Below are 17,348 nucleotides of genomic sequence, written 5' to 3'. Positions count from 1 at the left end.
GAGCTTCATCGTGGACCCGGCCCTCCTGGCCGACGTCTACCGGCGGCACCCGGACAAGCCTGGTCGGGCGCCAGGAGGCACCCGTTGAGGGGGGGGGGGTCCTGTTGTGTGGGTCGCTGAAGAGGAGGTACTGCTGGCCCACCACCACCAGATGGCGCCCTGCTTGAAGTGCGGGCTTCAAGCACGAGAGGGTGTCATAGCAACCGGGAGTGACAGCTGTCACCCGTCATCAGCACCAGCTGTCACTCATTCCCATCATACCACCACCACCATAAAGGCCGGACTGCAACTCCACCTCCCCGCCGAGAAATCAGCTACCTTGGAGGTAACTTCTCAGCTGTATTCAACTCTGACAAATAGTCTGAACTCTTTTTGCAGACGTTTTCCTGTAGTGTTGCCTTATCTGGGGAGTTGGCGTTTGGTGTGATCAGCAACGGCTTCGCTTCACACTCCAACCAGATAAGTGGTTAGACAGGAGCTGCACGAGTGTGTGATTGGTGGTGGAGGTGCTCCCTCCCAAAAGAACACAGACGGTGGAATTACTGAGTGTGCGAACTCACACTCATCAAAACTGTTTCTGTTCTCTGCCAGCAGTACCCGGTCTGACAGCTGGAGACGGTGGCCACCTGGGGCTCCAGGACTTGGCGGCTCCGGTGTTCTTCAGAGTCGTTGGCGGTGAAGGCTGGGATCCGGCTCGGTTCTAGACGGACGTCTCCTATCCTCAAGCCTGCCCACATGTCACTCAACATTTAATTGTCTGTGGTACCAAAACTGTGTTTGTCTGTATTCCGTTGTGCATTTCACAACATTAAATTGTTACTGTTTGGCTTATCCATTGTCCGTTCATTTAGCGCCCCCTGTTGTGGGTCCGTGTTCCTACACCTTCACAACACCTAAAACAGGTAATTTCACTGATTAGCTCATCTACCTGCTCTAATTAGAATCAGTTTGTTGAGTTGGTGGATGGAACAGACGTGTGGTAGGACTATTACTGAAACCAGGATTTTCTACCTCTGGATAAGATCCTTTGTAAGTCCGATAATGGGAATTTGCAGTGTCACGGCAGTACTGATAATATAATTGTGCAAAAGGGCAGGGCAAAGTAAAATGTACAAAGAGCAAGCAAACAAATGCATAGGCATGGCACATCAAGAGAATGAAAATGGAGAACTTTAATGTACATTTAAATACAGTATATGCAGTGCAGTGTGTTTTTACTCTACCCACTGCCTATACTGTACTTGTGTTCTACTTCCAATGTACATAGCATGTCAGATAAAAACAACAGTAGGCTGCTAGTGTTGCATCATTATCTTTGGAAATAATTCAACCATTTGCAAGCTCCAAGGTTCTCTGAAGAATGTCCACTCGTCCAGTGTTGAAGAATCATCTACTATGCAATGGTGTCAAGGTCCAAAGATGAAGCAGGTCACATGGGTGGCTTCCTTATGCTGCATTCACATGTCAGTGTAAGAAAACCCATGAGTGGTTGTCATAGCAGAATTCCTGAATGACGATTTACTAAATTTAAAGATACAACAGCAACAACAGAGTTTTCACAGTTTTGCACAGTGTTACATTAAAAAAGGAAACACTGGCTGTGATGGCAACTTAAAGAAAAATATTTTTGAGAGGTTCTAAATTAATTCATTCTAAAATAAACAAATGATTCATGTTTACCTGTGTAAAACTATGCAGCTCTCTGCAATTAAATAACCCATCTCTCGCTGTACGTTTTTCCCTCCTTGTTAAAGATAAAACATCTGGTTTGTTCTTGTTATTGAGGTAAACAGCGAAAGTTGAAAAATTTTACCTTTTGACATTAAGTGCCATCATGGGACAAGGCTGTCATGCTCACAGCCAGTGGTGACAGAATTTTTCCCTCAATCTCTCATTGAAAATGCTGCTGACTGCCAACTTGTGAATGCCGTATTAAGTGTTTTTTTTTTTCTTTCTGCAAGGACAACCATCTTATACAGCTGTTAAGGAAAGCTGTGAAGTTCCACCTAAGGGTCCCATCACACTTAGCAAGAATGATCATGAATGAAGGTGAATCAGGCTGAATGGCAAAAAAAAAAAAAGGCAAACATTGAGACGCAGTCGGGAGGGAAAGATTTTCCGACAGGCTGTGTATGAATGCTGGTTGAATACTTAGAATGCATGAATTGACTTACTTAGAATGAATCGACTGAGTCTTGCACAGTCAGTGTGCATGCCACGAATGCAGTTCAAATGTAGTTTGAACACACTACGAATACTTAGACTGCTGTCAGATTGCAGTAAGAATAATAAGAATGCACATCGACTGTCATCCAGGTGCAGTTTGAGTGCCACCAGAGGTCTGGGTGGAAGGCAAGAAAGGGGAGGGGTGTGGCAGAACGAGTGCTGTGGTCCGCTATCTTTTGAAGACCTGCCATGTCTCCCTGCTGGATTTCAAATGACATCCAACCTATGAACTGGTGACATGTAACCCGTGATCCACTAGCTGTAGAGCATGTATACGCGTGTGGACAAATCATTACAGCCACAGTTCACTGATGTAAACACTCGTTATTACTGGTGCGGCAGTTATAGCCAACAGTGCGATGCATGACAGAACATCCACATGCAGGAGAACCTGGATTACATGTATCGGAGCCATATATTGGATTAAATGCATAAAACACAAAAGTGTCAACCCAGGTGTGGATATTAATGCGTTACACAGCGGCCACCCACCACCCTCCTTCGCTCAACCTCCCTCTCTCTCCCTCTCTATCTCTCTCCCTCCCACTGTTGTACACCCCCTTCCCACCCCCTCATGCCCTTCCTCTCTCCAAGACCTTAGCTCCATGAAGTTATCACACTGTGGTTCACCTGTGTGTCCTGGCAATCACCTAATGCTGCACATAACAGACCCTCTGACCCTTGTGAATGGGTGTTACATGCTCTGACACGCAGCGGGGTGTCTTGCTGCTGTCCAACTAGACACCACATTATATGGAATATTTCGGTCATGGTGGACAGGGCATTCACCCTCTGTACTTGGCTGTTGTCTCCATCTAAAGTTGCTCCCAGGATCACATGGATTATATCACAGGCTGCAGCCTGGCTGCATGCCAAGTGGTGGGAGCCACACCTGGAGCCATTCCAAAGGGGATTATTTATTCTATTCATACTGTAATGTCTTGATAATATGCTTGTAATGTCATTCCTTCATATGAGTTAGATGTTGGAAATGTCATATGATATGTATCACAGCTGTGAGAAGCAGATCAGATGCACCAGTTCCTCCGTAGCTCTGTGATACACTGACTTGCAGTGCAGCACATCTGAATGGGGTGCTACAGCCATGATAACATAATATTACAGATATGTCTTCTAATTCATACTGACAATGTATCTGTCATATGATTCATACAACACCAATTCCAATGAAGTTGGGGCGTTGTGTGAAATGTAAATAAAAACAGAATACAATGATTTGCAAATCCTCTTCAACCTATATTCAATTGAATACACCACAAAGACAAGATATTTAATGTTCAAACTGATAGAGTTTTTTGTTTTTGTACAAATATTTGCTCATTTAGAAATGGATGCCTGCAACACATTTCAAAAAGGTTGGGACAGGGGCAACAAAAGACTGGGAAAGTTGATGAATGCTCAAAGAACACCTGTTTGGAACATTCCACGGGTTAATAGGTTAATTGGAAACAGGTGAGTGTCATGATTGGGTATAAAAGGAGCATCCCCAAAAGGTTCAGCTGTTCACAAGCAAAGATGGGGTGAGGATCACCACTTTGTGAACAACTGCGGGAAAAAAAAGTCCAACATTTTATAGGAACAATGTTTCTCAATGTTCAACTGCAAGAAATTTAGGGATTCCATCATCTACAGTCCATAATATAATCAGAAGATTCAGAGAATCTGGAGAACTTTCTACACATAAGCGGCAAGGCCGAAAACCAACATTGTGTTTTAAAATGTCACAACCATTCACACAAACACAATCACAATGGAAAAGCCGAGTTAGATTTTTCAGCTTTCCTTCTTTGAAATGGCAGAGAGCAACACAGATCATGAAAATAGAAGAGTAGAAACATGGAAAAAACATAGAAATAAGTGTTAAAATAAGTTGCTTTTTTGTATTTTACGTGGTTACAAACAGCAACATGATTGTGTTTAACAGCGAGAGACACAGAGTGAGTGAATGACCGACAGCATGATGGCCTTCTGGTTACTGCACTTACAAATCTGCAGATCCTGCATGCAGCCACTGGGAAATTGAATGTGGGCATCGAGTGATTTATAATTTCAAAATTGTTCATATATGGAGATGCTGACACCACAAACGAAGTAAGAGAAAACATTGGGAAATCTCAGCATCTGTAGCTTGTCAACATCAGCAGACCATTCTGTTTTCATACAGACCAGCTCCTCAAATTCATCCATTTTGGAATAAACCTGTAACATAAAATCTGGAAAAAGTGAAGCACTGTGAATAATTTTGGGATGCACTGTAACTAAATACAGCCTCAGCAAACCAACTTTCATGAGGACATTCATTTTTATTTCTTCATTCACTTACAAATTTTGCAATTTTCTGTTGAAATGATCATAAACATGTTTGTGGAGACCTGAATTTGTAGAGATTTATAGTGACATTATTTTAAGCACATCTTTTCCAGATATTTAACACCGTGATGTGTGTCACAGGTTTTCTGAAACCTCAGCACCGTGACCCCTGCTACTGGTTTCAGTTTTTTTTTCCCATTTTTCAGGCCATGTTTGCTTTACATTTTGCTTACAAAGTCAACATCATGTTGAAATTGCTAAAACGCTGACCTGCAGACAGTCTGGCGGTGTTTCAGAAATGGGCAGCAAGAGAAGCCACAGCTGTAATTGGTCATTGTTTTCTGTATAAAACTGACCCAAAGGGAACACTGCTTTGCGAGTCACGATGAATTCTTTGTGCATTGGTGTTGTGTTGAGTCTTCTCACTGCGTCCCACAGCGCCCCACTGACCTGTGAGCCACTACTGAAAGCAGTGGAAAAAGGTCCAGATGTAAGTCTTGTCACAAGTAATGCAGTTTTACAATATTAAACTTTTTCTAACTACTTTATTGAACAAACTCAGCTCCACCTGCAATTGTTTTTGTTTGTTTTAACTGAATATTTGCTTGTTTTCTGGATTCAGCTGTCTGGGAAATGGTACGTCATTGCACATTCGTCAGACATTTGTTTGATTCCATTGTTGGTGAACACATTACTTTGGACAAGTTTTTCAATGGATTTTACAGAAAAGACGCCACCAAACACCTATACTGTGGTCACGGCCATTAAAATGTAAGCAAGTGTGTTGGTCCAAATCCTTAAATGTACATCATGATACTAAACAACTGTCAACTTATTCCTCTGCTAAAACTTTTGCAGGTTTGGATATTGTGTCAATGATTCTGACACCATTTTTTACAAGACAAACACCATATTTGATGTTAACAGCAAAAGTAAGTGTTTGTCTCACCTTCTCTCCTGTTCTGTATTTTTTCCACACTTTCACTGTAGGCTTCCAGCTTTTTGTATGTCTTTGTGTTTGTGTTTGAAGCAATGACTTGTACTGTGTGTCAACATCCCCTTTTTGAAAATTCTTATTAAAAGTTATGACTTAAATTCCTTTAGTTTTACAGATATTGTCATACTTTCATTCCCACCACAGACCTGCTGTGGCAGTCTAGAGTGAAAACAGGGGAGAAGTCAAAGAGTCAGTTTGATATTAACTGAGGGAAAATGTGACCACTTTTCATTAATTAAATATCACTGTTATAGATGATCAATTTATGGTGTTTAAACCTGGATGCAAAATGTGTTATTAGCATTCACACCTTCCCTTTGTTTCTCTCAGACGTCACTGGAGAAGAACCACATGTTCTTCTACAAAGTGGGTGTCCAGACTGCATTGTCATAAAGGATCAAGACACACCGAAGAATCTCTTACTCCTCAGTAAGAACAAAATACAGATAACGTGACACTGAGCAGTGCATTTAAAATGCTTCTTCACCATTTCAGAAGTATTTTATGACCTCATCTCCAGGTAGGAGAAAGACTGTGTCCACTGCGGAGGTGAAGGAGTTTGAGACACAGGCACAGTGTCTTGGTTGGTCCAAGCCACAAGTCTTTAACAACGACGATGGTGAGTCTACCGTCAGATTAAGGACACACATACGCACACAGAGGAAAATAATATAAGTAAAGTTTGCATATATACAGTAGGACTTTTGACAGAAATAAGGTGAAAAGTATTTTGCAGAATACATAACATGTTGTGTTTTTGAAACATGAAATGAAGATGGCGTTCCGAACAAATGAAAGTTTTTTTTTTTTTTTTTTTCTGGTGAGGGAATGGATAAGAATCAAAGAACAGAAGCTTATTTACGGGAGCAACATCCACCACAGCTCCCTGAAGTGAAGCAACTGAGGGCCCCATTCATACAAAACCTCCTTCTCCTCCATCTCTGCCATTTGCTCTCCATCCAGTCCTCCCATAACCACCCCATTTTGATTTGATGTTTCCCCCCACTGAACCATAGTAGGGGAGTTTATGTTCAGGGTAGTAATTTGTTGTCTGAAGTGCATGAAGACAAATATGGTTGCAGCCATTTAGAAACATAAATCATACGGGTAAAAATACAGATTTCTGTCTTCAGTGCTATCTTACCATGATATTATACTTGACCATTGACACCAGCATATGAAAATAATGGGACATTAATTACAATAGGTATAATGAGTGCTATCTACCTGATCATTTCTGACACTGTGCTCTTGTAGTATACCATCTTATAGAAGTGCACATTGCAAAGAACTGTCTTGGAATTGCAATGCTGACACGCCTTCTTGTTTTTTTTTTTATGTTGCTTGTTTATCCATCCAACAGTTCTTGTAACTGACCCATTCCAGAGTCATTTTATGTTATCGCTCAACCCATGTAGTAGCCAACAGACCACTTTTTTTTTTTTTTTGGTCAATGTTTAATTGTTTACAGCAGCAATTATCTAAACACCTATTTTTTGGCTGTCAGCTTAAGTAGCAATTACAATCCAAGGTGAAATATTTATTTACAGTTAACAGACAGACATGCCAAAATCACATCCATGCAAGATCATTGAATTTAATGTACTTTGGACTACATACAGTGAGGAAAATAATTATTTGAAGTTCTCCCACTCAGAAATCATGGAGGGGTCTGAAATTTTCATCTTAGGTGCATGTCCACTGTGAGAGACATAATCTAAAAAAAAAAAAAAAAAAAAAATCCAGAAATCACAATGTATGATTTTTTTAATAATTTATTTGTATGTTACTACTGCAAATAAGTATTTGAACACCTACCAACCAGGAAGAATTCTGGCTCACACAGACCTGTTAATTTTTCTTTAAGAAGCTCTCTTAGTCTGCACTCTTTTCCTGTATTAATTGCACCTGCTTGAACTTGTTACCTGTATAAAAGACACCTGTTCACACTCAATCAACCACACTCCAACCTGTCCACCATAACCAAGACCAAAGAGCTGTCTAAGGACACCAGGGACAAAACTGTCGACCTGCACAAGGCTGGGATGGACTACAGGACAACAGGCAAGCAGGTTGGTAGAAGACAACAACTGTTATGATTATTTATTAGAAAGTGGAAGAAACACAAGATGACTGTCAATCTCCCTCGGTCTGGGATTCCATGCAAGATCTCACTTTGTGGGATAAGGATGATTCTGAGAAAGCTCAGAACTACATAGGAGGACCTGGTCAATGACCTGAAGAGAGCTGGGACCACAGTCACAAAGATTACATTAGTAACACATGATGCTGTCATGGTTTAAAATCCTGCAGGGCAGCAAGGTCCCTCTGCTCAAGCCAGCACATGTCCAGGCCCGTTTGAAGTTCACCAGTGACCATCTGGATGATCCAGAGGAGGCATGGGAGAAGGTCGTGTGGTCAGATGAGACCAGAATAGAAATAGAGCTTTTTGGAATCAACTCCACTTACCATGTTTAGAGGATGAGAACAACCCCAAGAAAACCATCCCAACCGTGAAGCATGGGGGTGGAAACATCATACTCTGGGGGTGCTCTTCTGCAAAGGGAATAGGACGACTGCATTGTATTGAAGGGAGGATGGATGGGGTCATGTATTGCGAGATTTTGGCAAACAACCTCCTTCCCTCAGTAAGAGCATTGAAGATGGGTCATGGCTGGGTCTTCCAGCATGACAATGACCCCAAATACACAGCCAGGGCAACTAAGGAGGGGCTCCGTAATACACATTTCAAGGTCCTGGAGTGGCCTGGCCAGTCTCCAGACCTGAACTCAATAGAAAATCTTTGGAGGGAGCTGAAACTCCAAACCTGAAAGATCTAGAGAAGATCTGTATGGAGGAGTGGACCAAAATCCCTGCTGCAGTGTGTGCAAACCTGGTGGAAAACTACAGGAAACGTTTGACCTCTGTAATTGCAAACAAAGGCTACTGTATTGATTTTCACAGGTGTTCAAATACTTATTTGCAGCAGTAACATACAAATAAATTATTAAAAAATCATACATTGTGATTTACGGATTTTTTTTTAGATTATGTCTCTCACAGTGGACATGCACCTAAGACAAAAATTTCAGAACCCTCCATGATTTCTAAGTGCGAGAACTTGCAAAATCACAGCATGTTCAAATACTTATTTTCCTCACTGTATATTTATTATATGGAAATCCTGCCCATAATTGAATTGCGTTCATCCAATAAGTAATGTGTTTGTGTGATACCCTTGGAAAAAAACTGACTCATTGGATTGGATCTCACCTGTCATCAAGAGATAACCAATACTCTTTGAAAATTATCTAACAAAGAATTCAGAAACTGAAAAAGTACAAAAAAATAAATAAATAAAAAAATAAAAAACGTGATAGCACCACAAAAAAACTTTGATTCAAGTGCATGTACTAAACACATACCCCTGGCATTTCATCATATCTAATTAAACTTATGAAAGCCACTTCTAACAGAACTTTGACCTTGAAAGTTTTTTCCAAGGTAAAAATTTGTGGAATTGGAAATGAGTGTTGGTGAAAGTTTTTTTTCTACAAGCACGGTGCTCTAGTTAGCTTTGTATTGATATACAATAAGTATACAACCATGCCCCATAAGACATGATCTAGTCGATATTTATTTATTTTGTGTATTTTACACAGTCAATCTTTCCTTAAATGTTTGTCTGTATGTTGCATTTTCTTGACTCATCCATTATTTTGGTAATCTATGTTAACCAAATCTGCCTCCATGCTTTGACCTGTCCTTTGCAAGGGTAAGGGCCCCTTCACACAACACGAAAATGGAAAAATCGAAGCAGAAACCGGCCGAAAATGCAGCAAACACAAAAACGAAAAGGGGAAGCGCAAAACATTCCACCTGCTGTTCGGAGGGACACATGGTCAGACAGGCGTGCATGATACTGCTGTGATGGTCTTGTGCACACTCAGGTTCATGCACACAAACACAGTGCGAGCACATGGAAAGCAAAAAAAAAAATAAACCCACCACAATTCATAATATTTCATTCCTGTTATAAAGAGCGGACATAGCCTTCGCCGAGATATACACCAGGAAGTAATGAAATGATGTGGATTTACTGTTCTCCCTTTTGTTTTACATGAATGACCTGATGCGCTCGTCTCATGAAGACATCAGCTGGCATGGTATGTCCAGCGCGCAGTGATCCGCTGGTGACCGCGTTGTAAATGTGATATGTGTTTTAAAAATTACAATATGGGGAAATCCCACAGTTACACGTGCCTCACTGTGGCGTCCAGCATTGGGGTGCGCGGCGGTCACCTGACAGGCGCTCTATGTCCACAGCAAAGCGTATGAGCAAAGCAATCACACATTAATGAATTTACTCCTTTACCCTTATTTGCTTTATTTGATTTCCACTCTTTTTGTTTGTCATGTAAACTACAATGTACGTGGTGGAAGTGACATCAGCCTGACGGCCGGCTCATTTATTTCACACTGTGCTGCGCATTCAGACACTGACCAACCCTCATGTGATTGTGTCTGTACATAATTATCAGCATATCATGAGTGCATGAGCACCCACCCGCACATGTGCATTGCATGTTCACCAGCTGAGCTGCAGTACACAGCGGTCAGCTGTTCCAGCAGCGCACTGCACTGGAAAAGTGACCACACTCCGGAACCCTCAGCCACACCTGACAATGTTGGATTCATGGTGTGTTTTGGGGGATGACACACACCATGAATCCAGAAGCCATTTGTGTGTGAGTGGTGGTGGGAGGGGGGTTCGGTACAGTCACACCCATCATGTCTGTTGCTTGGTAACGCCAGACTCGTGTTGCACTTACACAATTTTCACAGACAGCTCGAATGCGGTCATCTGGGGCCTCATGTACAAAGTGCGCTTATGCACAAAAACCTGTCGGATGTAACCCACATAAAAATCGTGATAAATGCAAAAATATAATAATTCCTATTTTTTGCGCAACCTTAAATGCACCTTTACATGATGTCACTATGCACGCACAGCAGTTCAGCCAATGGAGGCATTTGTAATTGTAATTTAAGCCTTCTGCATCTCCCCCTTGGGAGGCAGATGGAAACACTGCTTCATTGGTTCAAGGTTCAAAGCACTGAAGAAACGGTTGATTATAAAGACCTGCTGCAGGGTCTGTAATCAATGTAGAGAAATGCTCATTTTCCTGACAAACACCCCCAAAAACCGATAAGGGAATCGTTAAGCAAAAAGGATACTGATGTCGATGGACTGAATAATTTCTTAAGGATACCTGAAAAGAACCTGTTCCCGACATGCAACCCTAACAACATGCTTTTTTTTTTAATATATAGAACTCACATTAAAGACTCACAATTATCTTAGTTAAACACCGAAATACATATTTTGGTTGAACTCACCTCCATAACGATGCAATGTTGTAAACAAGTTGCCACAAACGCTTGTTTACACAATGAAATCCGATTTGACAACGTAAAAGCGTCTATGGCCGAATAAATATTCGTTACATAGAGGAATCCACATGCCATTTCTGTGTGTGTATGGGGGGGGCGGGAGGTCAGCACAGTCACACCCATGTGTGTTGCTAGGTTACGCCACTTTGTGTGGCACTTTAACACTTTTCACAGACAGGTTGAATTTGGTCGCTATCAATAGCCTTTTTGCTTAACGATTCTCTTGTCAGTCCTTCAGAGCGGCCATTGTTTTTGAGGGTGTTTGTCGGGAAAATGATCATTCCTCTACGTTGATTACAGACCCTGCAACGGGTCTGTAATCAACCATTTCTGCAGCGCGATACCACTTTGAAGCGTGAACAATGAAGCAATGCTTCGATCCACTAGCTTGTTGGTTCTTTGATTCGCTACTCTTCAGAAATGGCAAGTCCGCTTCTTAACCCCTCTCAAAGCCATTAAAATATCGTGAGTCACTTTTGTGTGGATTAAAGTCACTAACTGGGACTCTTGTCTTGTTGCAAACGATAATCCTCCTCCGTTCCGTTGTCACAGCTCCAAACGCTGAGTGGCTCTCTGCCAGACAGAGTCCGCTCGGAATTAATAACTTCAAAATGAATTGCCACTTTAAATAAAAGGACACCTCTTACAAATGTTGTAATACAGACAATAAACTACAATTGACAAAAACGTTTTTTTTTTCCTCCCAAAATGAGACATCCTGCATTCTTTATAAATTACATCCTGATGTGCAGCGCAGCCAGCTGAGCTCAGCTCAGATGTATGGAAAGACATTCATGCCAATAATGTCTGAAAGGAAATGCTTTTGACAGAAACTACAGATTTTGTTCTATTTACGTCCAGAGATCAAGGATCCACCACGTAGTTTCTTATGTCCAAAGTTTAAGGATCCACTGACCAATTTCATATTTATTTACTTTAAGACTCAAAAAAAAATGTTGTTCAATTTCAATTCAATTTTAATTTAATCAGCTTATCAAGCACCAACTCACAACAAAAGCCGTCTCAAGGTGCCTCACATAGAACAGTTCAACATAAAAAATTAAAATAAATAAATAAAAATTCAAAAATTCAAAAACTTAATTAAAAACAGAAGTGAAAGAATAAAACAGATTAAAAAATAAAAACTATTCATAAGAAAGAGAATAAAAATAGGCTTTGAGACTTGACTTGAAAATGTCCATGGACTCCGACTGTGTCACAGTCGCAGGAAGACCATTCCACAGAGCGGGTGCACGATAAGAAAAAGCTCTTTGACCCACTGACATAGAATACCTGTAAAGTCTACTTTTAGTACACAAAAAATTCACAAGAGGCATCGATAAGGAATCGGATCGATAAGCAGAATCAAGGAGGTGTGTGTGGATCAGGAGGTCTGGGCGGCTTTGCTTGATCTGCTGCCCCCACGACCCGACTCCGGATAAAGCGGAAGAAAATGGATGGATGGATAGATGGATGGATAAAATCTTATTGATACCCATCCCTAGCGTGGATTCATGCCTATGAACACTTTGATACATCTGAACATATACATGTTTACACCTGATTCAGGGCTGATTCAGGGTCTTGCCTACGCCAACTTTTAGTAGAAAGTCAACACAAGTCTTTGTACATGAGACCCCTGCTCTCTACCCTCATGCCAGGAGCACAAATAGCCCCCCTTTTTCTAAGTGCCCAGCGAGCAATGTTGCATGTTCATGTGTGGCACTTGGAATTTGGCCGACACCTGCCGAGAGAGGGGGTCGAATGGGTACTCGCTGTCTTTCGGCCACTGGTGTACACGAATGGTTGTGGCGACAGCTGTATGAGGTGTTTGAAGCGGCTCCGATTTTTTTCCTCCTTTATGGGCCAGTCGGCTTCAATCGTGTTACGTGTAAAGGGGCCCTAAAAGAAGTTCATTACGCTTAACTAAATTTACCACTCAAATATATGCCTTTTTTAATTTATATTTTGTCAATTTAAATGATAAACTGACGCTTTTTTTTTTTTTGTTTTCACTAATCTGATCATTTCCTTCCTGCTCAGGGTTTGACAACTGCAAATGGCTGGAGGATGATGACGTTGATGTTGATTTTGAGGGAATATACGTCAAGATGACCCAGAGACTGAAAAAAGCCTCCAAAGAAATCAAGAAGTGCGTGTGGGATTTCTTTTTAACCTACCTTCCGAGTCTTATTGATGACGATTACCTGTCATTCATCAAAAATGCTTTTATGTGATTGTTTTTACATCATGTCAGTGAATTTAAACCACTAGTTGGGTCTCAGGATTGCTTCCTGAACTCCATTTATGAGCAAATTATGATTGAAAAACAATGCTGACTTGTCATATCTGTCTACAATTTGTAACAACACATCAGAGGTTTCAGTATAACGACACAACCGTTTGTGTGTACATGTGTATGTACGTGTCTCTGCATGTGTGTGCTGCAGCGGCAATTCCTGTAGTAAAGTATTCAGACTTTCTGTCTTTCTGTATTTTATTGTTGACACCACACAACCATGAAGATGACATACGAGGTCTGTGAGAAAAGTATCGTACCTTTTTATTTTTTTCAAAAACTATATGGATTTGATTCATGTGTTTTTACGTCAGTCAAGCTTGAACCTTCGTGCGCATGCGTGAGTTTGTGTCATTTGCCTGTGGGCAGGCTTTGAGTGAGCAGTGGTCCACCCCTCTCGTCATTGTTTCATTGCGAGGAAATGGCGGAATGATATGGGCTTTTTTTCCATCAGAATTTTTTCAGAAACTGTTAGAGACAGGCAGCTGGAAACCATTCGAAAAATTTATCTGGCTTTCGGTGAAAATTTTACGGGCTTCACAGAGAATACGGAGTGTTACTACAGCTTTAAGGATGGCCCACAATGGCGCACAGCGCGGCGCACTCCGAGCCGCCATCGAGAGGCAGAAACCACCACATAATTTCTAAACGGATCGCTGTGTGGAGCCGGGACTGTCGTGTGCAATTTCTCTGGTTATCACAAGAGCTGGACATCAGCCATTTTCCAGCAGATTTCACTTTTAACAAGAGATTTTTTCATGGAAAGCCGAGCAGAGGCTTCGCGCGTCACGACGGAGCCGCTGATGGAGCGAGACAAAGGAACACCTCCGTTTCGGAGTGCCAGAGGACAAGTTGGGACATACCCAGCTCTCCACAATTTCTCTTATACTCACTCGACTGGTAAGCACTGAAAGCCGAGTGAAGATACCACCCATCTTCAATGCTCTTACTGAGGGAAAGAGTTCACCTCCACCTTAAAGACACTAACCACACGTTTGAGGACAAGGAAGTTAAAATATTAGCCAGAGAGAAGAAATGGTTTGAGAGAGGGGTCAAGGAGGCATTCTTTGTGAAACGTTTGAAACCCAGCCTTAACCAGGGAGGGGGTCTGAGACACACTTTATCCCCTGTTTACAATGGGGTACTCAGGTCAAAGGAGTTTCAGTCTTTTGTTCATGGTAATCCATTAGGTGTGCTAACTACAGCACAATAGTTGCTAATTAGAGTTTTGTTTAGTCACTAGCCTATAGCAGTCTGCCTCTCAGTAGGAGGGGTCTGGTTAGGTTTAAAACTCCAGCTTTTGTTGGCTTCTGTTTTATTCTTCTCTACAAGAGTCAGACAGAAGTCAGACTTCCAGAGCAAGAATTTTAGCTGAGGAAGCTTCTGCGATTTGAAGCGAAACGTCCTCGCGTTAAGCAACCCAGTCCAGTCGAAGAAGCAAGCTTCTCTACTGAGGGAAGGAGGTTGTTTGCCAAAATCTCACAATACATGACCCCATCCATCCTCCCTTCAATACGGTGCAGTCGTCCTGTTCCCTTTGCAGAAGAGCACCCCCAGAGTATGATGTTTCCTCCCCCATGCTTCATGGTTGGGATGGTTTTCTTGGGGTTGTTCTCATCCTCTAAACATGGTAAGTGGAGTTTGTCATGTTAATGAAACGTTTGTAACTTGGTCTCTAAACATCTCTGTACCTGAGAGGTAGTTTGATCTCACGACCCCTCAAGGTCATCTTGGTTTCCCCCTGGGAAGGAGGGGGTTGCAGAGGAGTACCTTGTGTAGAGCCTGGAGTTGAGCTGCCTGGTAGTGCTGTAACCTCCGAGCCGGTCGGCGCAGGACTGGAATGGGTCACCGGCTACATCGGGCTCCCACCTGGCGCGTGCGGCTGGTCCGCAGGCGCGATGTTCTCCGGAACCACCTGCAGATGTCTCCTGTTGCGACGCAGCATAGCGCCACCATCCATCTTGATCAGATAGGAACGCGGTTCTCCTGATGGTCCAATGATCTCTGCTGGGGTATTCCACCCTCTCTCTCCATCCAACATCACCCTGACTGGTTGACCCAGACATAACTCTGGGAGTGGGCGGGCAGAGTGTCTCCTGTTGTAGAAGTGCCTGTATGCCTTTTTGGCCTTCAAATCGTTTTGTAACACTAGGTCCCGTCCCACAGGATCTGACTGTAAGCTTGTCTCTAGCGTCGGCACAGGGGTACGAATCTGTCTTCCCAACATTAGTTGAGCTGGACTGACCCCAGTGGCAGTGATGGGTGTCGCTCGGTAGCTCATCAGAGCAAGTCATGGATCTGGCTGCTTGAGAATCCTCTTTGCGGTTTGGACCGCTCTCTCAGCTGCCCCGTTTGACTGGGGGTAGTGTGGACTGGAGGTCATATGGGTGAAACCATAAGCTTTAGCAAAGTCTCTGAATTCAACTGAAGCGAACTGCATTGCATTGTCGCTAACAAGCTCCAGTGGTATTCCCCATCTGGTGAAGATACCCTTTAAGTGATTGATGACCTGCAGGCTACTCGTGGAGGGCAGATGTGCCATCTCGATGTAGCGTGAATAATAGTCTACCACAATCAGATAGCTCTTCCCATTTAGCTCACACAGGTCTGTGGCAATCCTCTGCCACGGCCCTTCTGGAAGAGGTGTAGTAATAAGGGGTTCGCATCTCTGCTTTGGCTTGTGTTCTATACAGAACTCACATTGCGTCACTATTCGCTTAATGTCGCCACTGATGCCCGGCCACCACACTGACAACTTGGCTCTCGCATGGCATTTTGTTAGCCCCTGATGGCCCCCGTGAATTTGGTTGAGGATGTTAGCCCTCAGTCGTGTTGGGACTACAATTCGGTCTTCGTACAGTACTAGTCCGTTTGACTGGTGGTTGGCTCTCACTGCGGTATTGTATCACTTCCTGTTCCGGAGCACAGCGGTGTTTTTCTGTATCTGTTAGCTGTTTAATCTGCGCAGTTAGATTGATCTAGTTATCTAGATTACGATTTGTTTCCCAGTGTAATCTTTACGTGCCTTAACTAAAGCACTCCTTCTGCTGAATCACCTCTAAATTATTTACACATTATTCACTTTGCGTGTTTTTAGGAATCTGCTAGCTTAGCGTAGCTACTAGCTCTTAGCCGATTTAGCATGGCGGCTTCTCCTGTCTCTCCCGCACTTTTCTGCTCGGGTGTTAAATGTTTTAGTTATTCCTCGGCCTCCTTTAGCAGTAACGGTACTTGTAATAAGTGTAGCTTATTCGTAGCTTTGGAGGCCAGGCTGGGCGAATTGGAGACTCGGCTCCGCACCGTGGAAAATTCTACAGCTAGCCAGGCCCCTGTAGTCGGTGCGGACCAAGGTAGCTTAGCCGCCGTTAGTTCCCCCCTGGCAGATCCCGAGCAGCCGGGAAAGCAGGCTGACTGGGTGACTGTGAGGAAGAAGCGTAGCCCTAAACAGAAGCCCCGTGTACACCGCCAACCCGTTCACATCTCTAACCGTTTTTCCCCACTCGACGACACACCCGCCGAGGATCAAACTCTGGTTATTGGCGACTCTGTTTTGAGAAATGTGAAGTTAGCGACACCAGCAACCATAGTCAATTGTCTTCCGGGGGCCAGAGCAGGCGACATTGAAGGAAATTTGAAACTGCTGGCTAAGGCTAAGCGTAAATTTGGTAAGATTGTAATTCACGTCGGCAGTAATGACACCCGGTTACACCAATCGGAGGTCACTAAAATTAACATTAAATCGGTGTGTAACTTTGCAAAAACAATGTCGGACTCTGTAGTTTTCTCTGGGCCCCTCCCCAATCGGACCGGGAGTGACATGTTTAGCCGCATGTTCTCCTTGAATTGCTGGCTGTCTGAGTGGTGTCCAAAAAATGAGGTGGGCTTCATAGATAATTGGCAAAGCTTCTGGGGAAAACCTGGTCTTGTTAGGAGAGACGGCATCCATCCCACTTTGGATGGAGCAGCTCTCATTTCTAGAAATCTGGCCAATTTTCTTAAATCCTCCAAACCGTGACTATCCAGGGTTGGGACCAGGAAGCA

The 17,348-nt window shown here is 42.9% G+C and overlaps 1 protein-coding gene across 1 annotated transcript; it reads left to right on the top strand.

Moving 5' to 3' along the window:
- Window positions 1–4,929: 4,929 nt before the first annotated feature.
- Window positions 4,930–13,461, top strand: LOC117507894. Its single transcript, XM_034167658.1, has 6 exons — window positions 4,930–5,047; window positions 5,180–5,328; window positions 5,416–5,489; window positions 5,885–5,983; window positions 6,075–6,173; window positions 13,052–13,461. Exons 1-6 carry the CDS (start codon window positions 4,943–4,945, stop codon window positions 13,243–13,245), a joined length of 720 nt encoding a protein of 239 aa, XP_034023549.1. The 5' UTR covers window positions 4,930–4,942; the 3' UTR covers window positions 13,246–13,461.
- Window positions 13,462–17,348: the final 3,887 nt, after the last annotated feature.

Source organism: Thalassophryne amazonica, chromosome 3 (assembly GCF_902500255.1).
Source record: "Thalassophryne amazonica chromosome 3, fThaAma1.1, whole genome shotgun sequence".
NCBI lineage: Eukaryota > Metazoa > Chordata > Actinopteri > Batrachoidiformes > Batrachoididae > Thalassophryne > Thalassophryne amazonica.
This window is presented reverse-complemented; position numbering and strand designations above follow the sequence as displayed.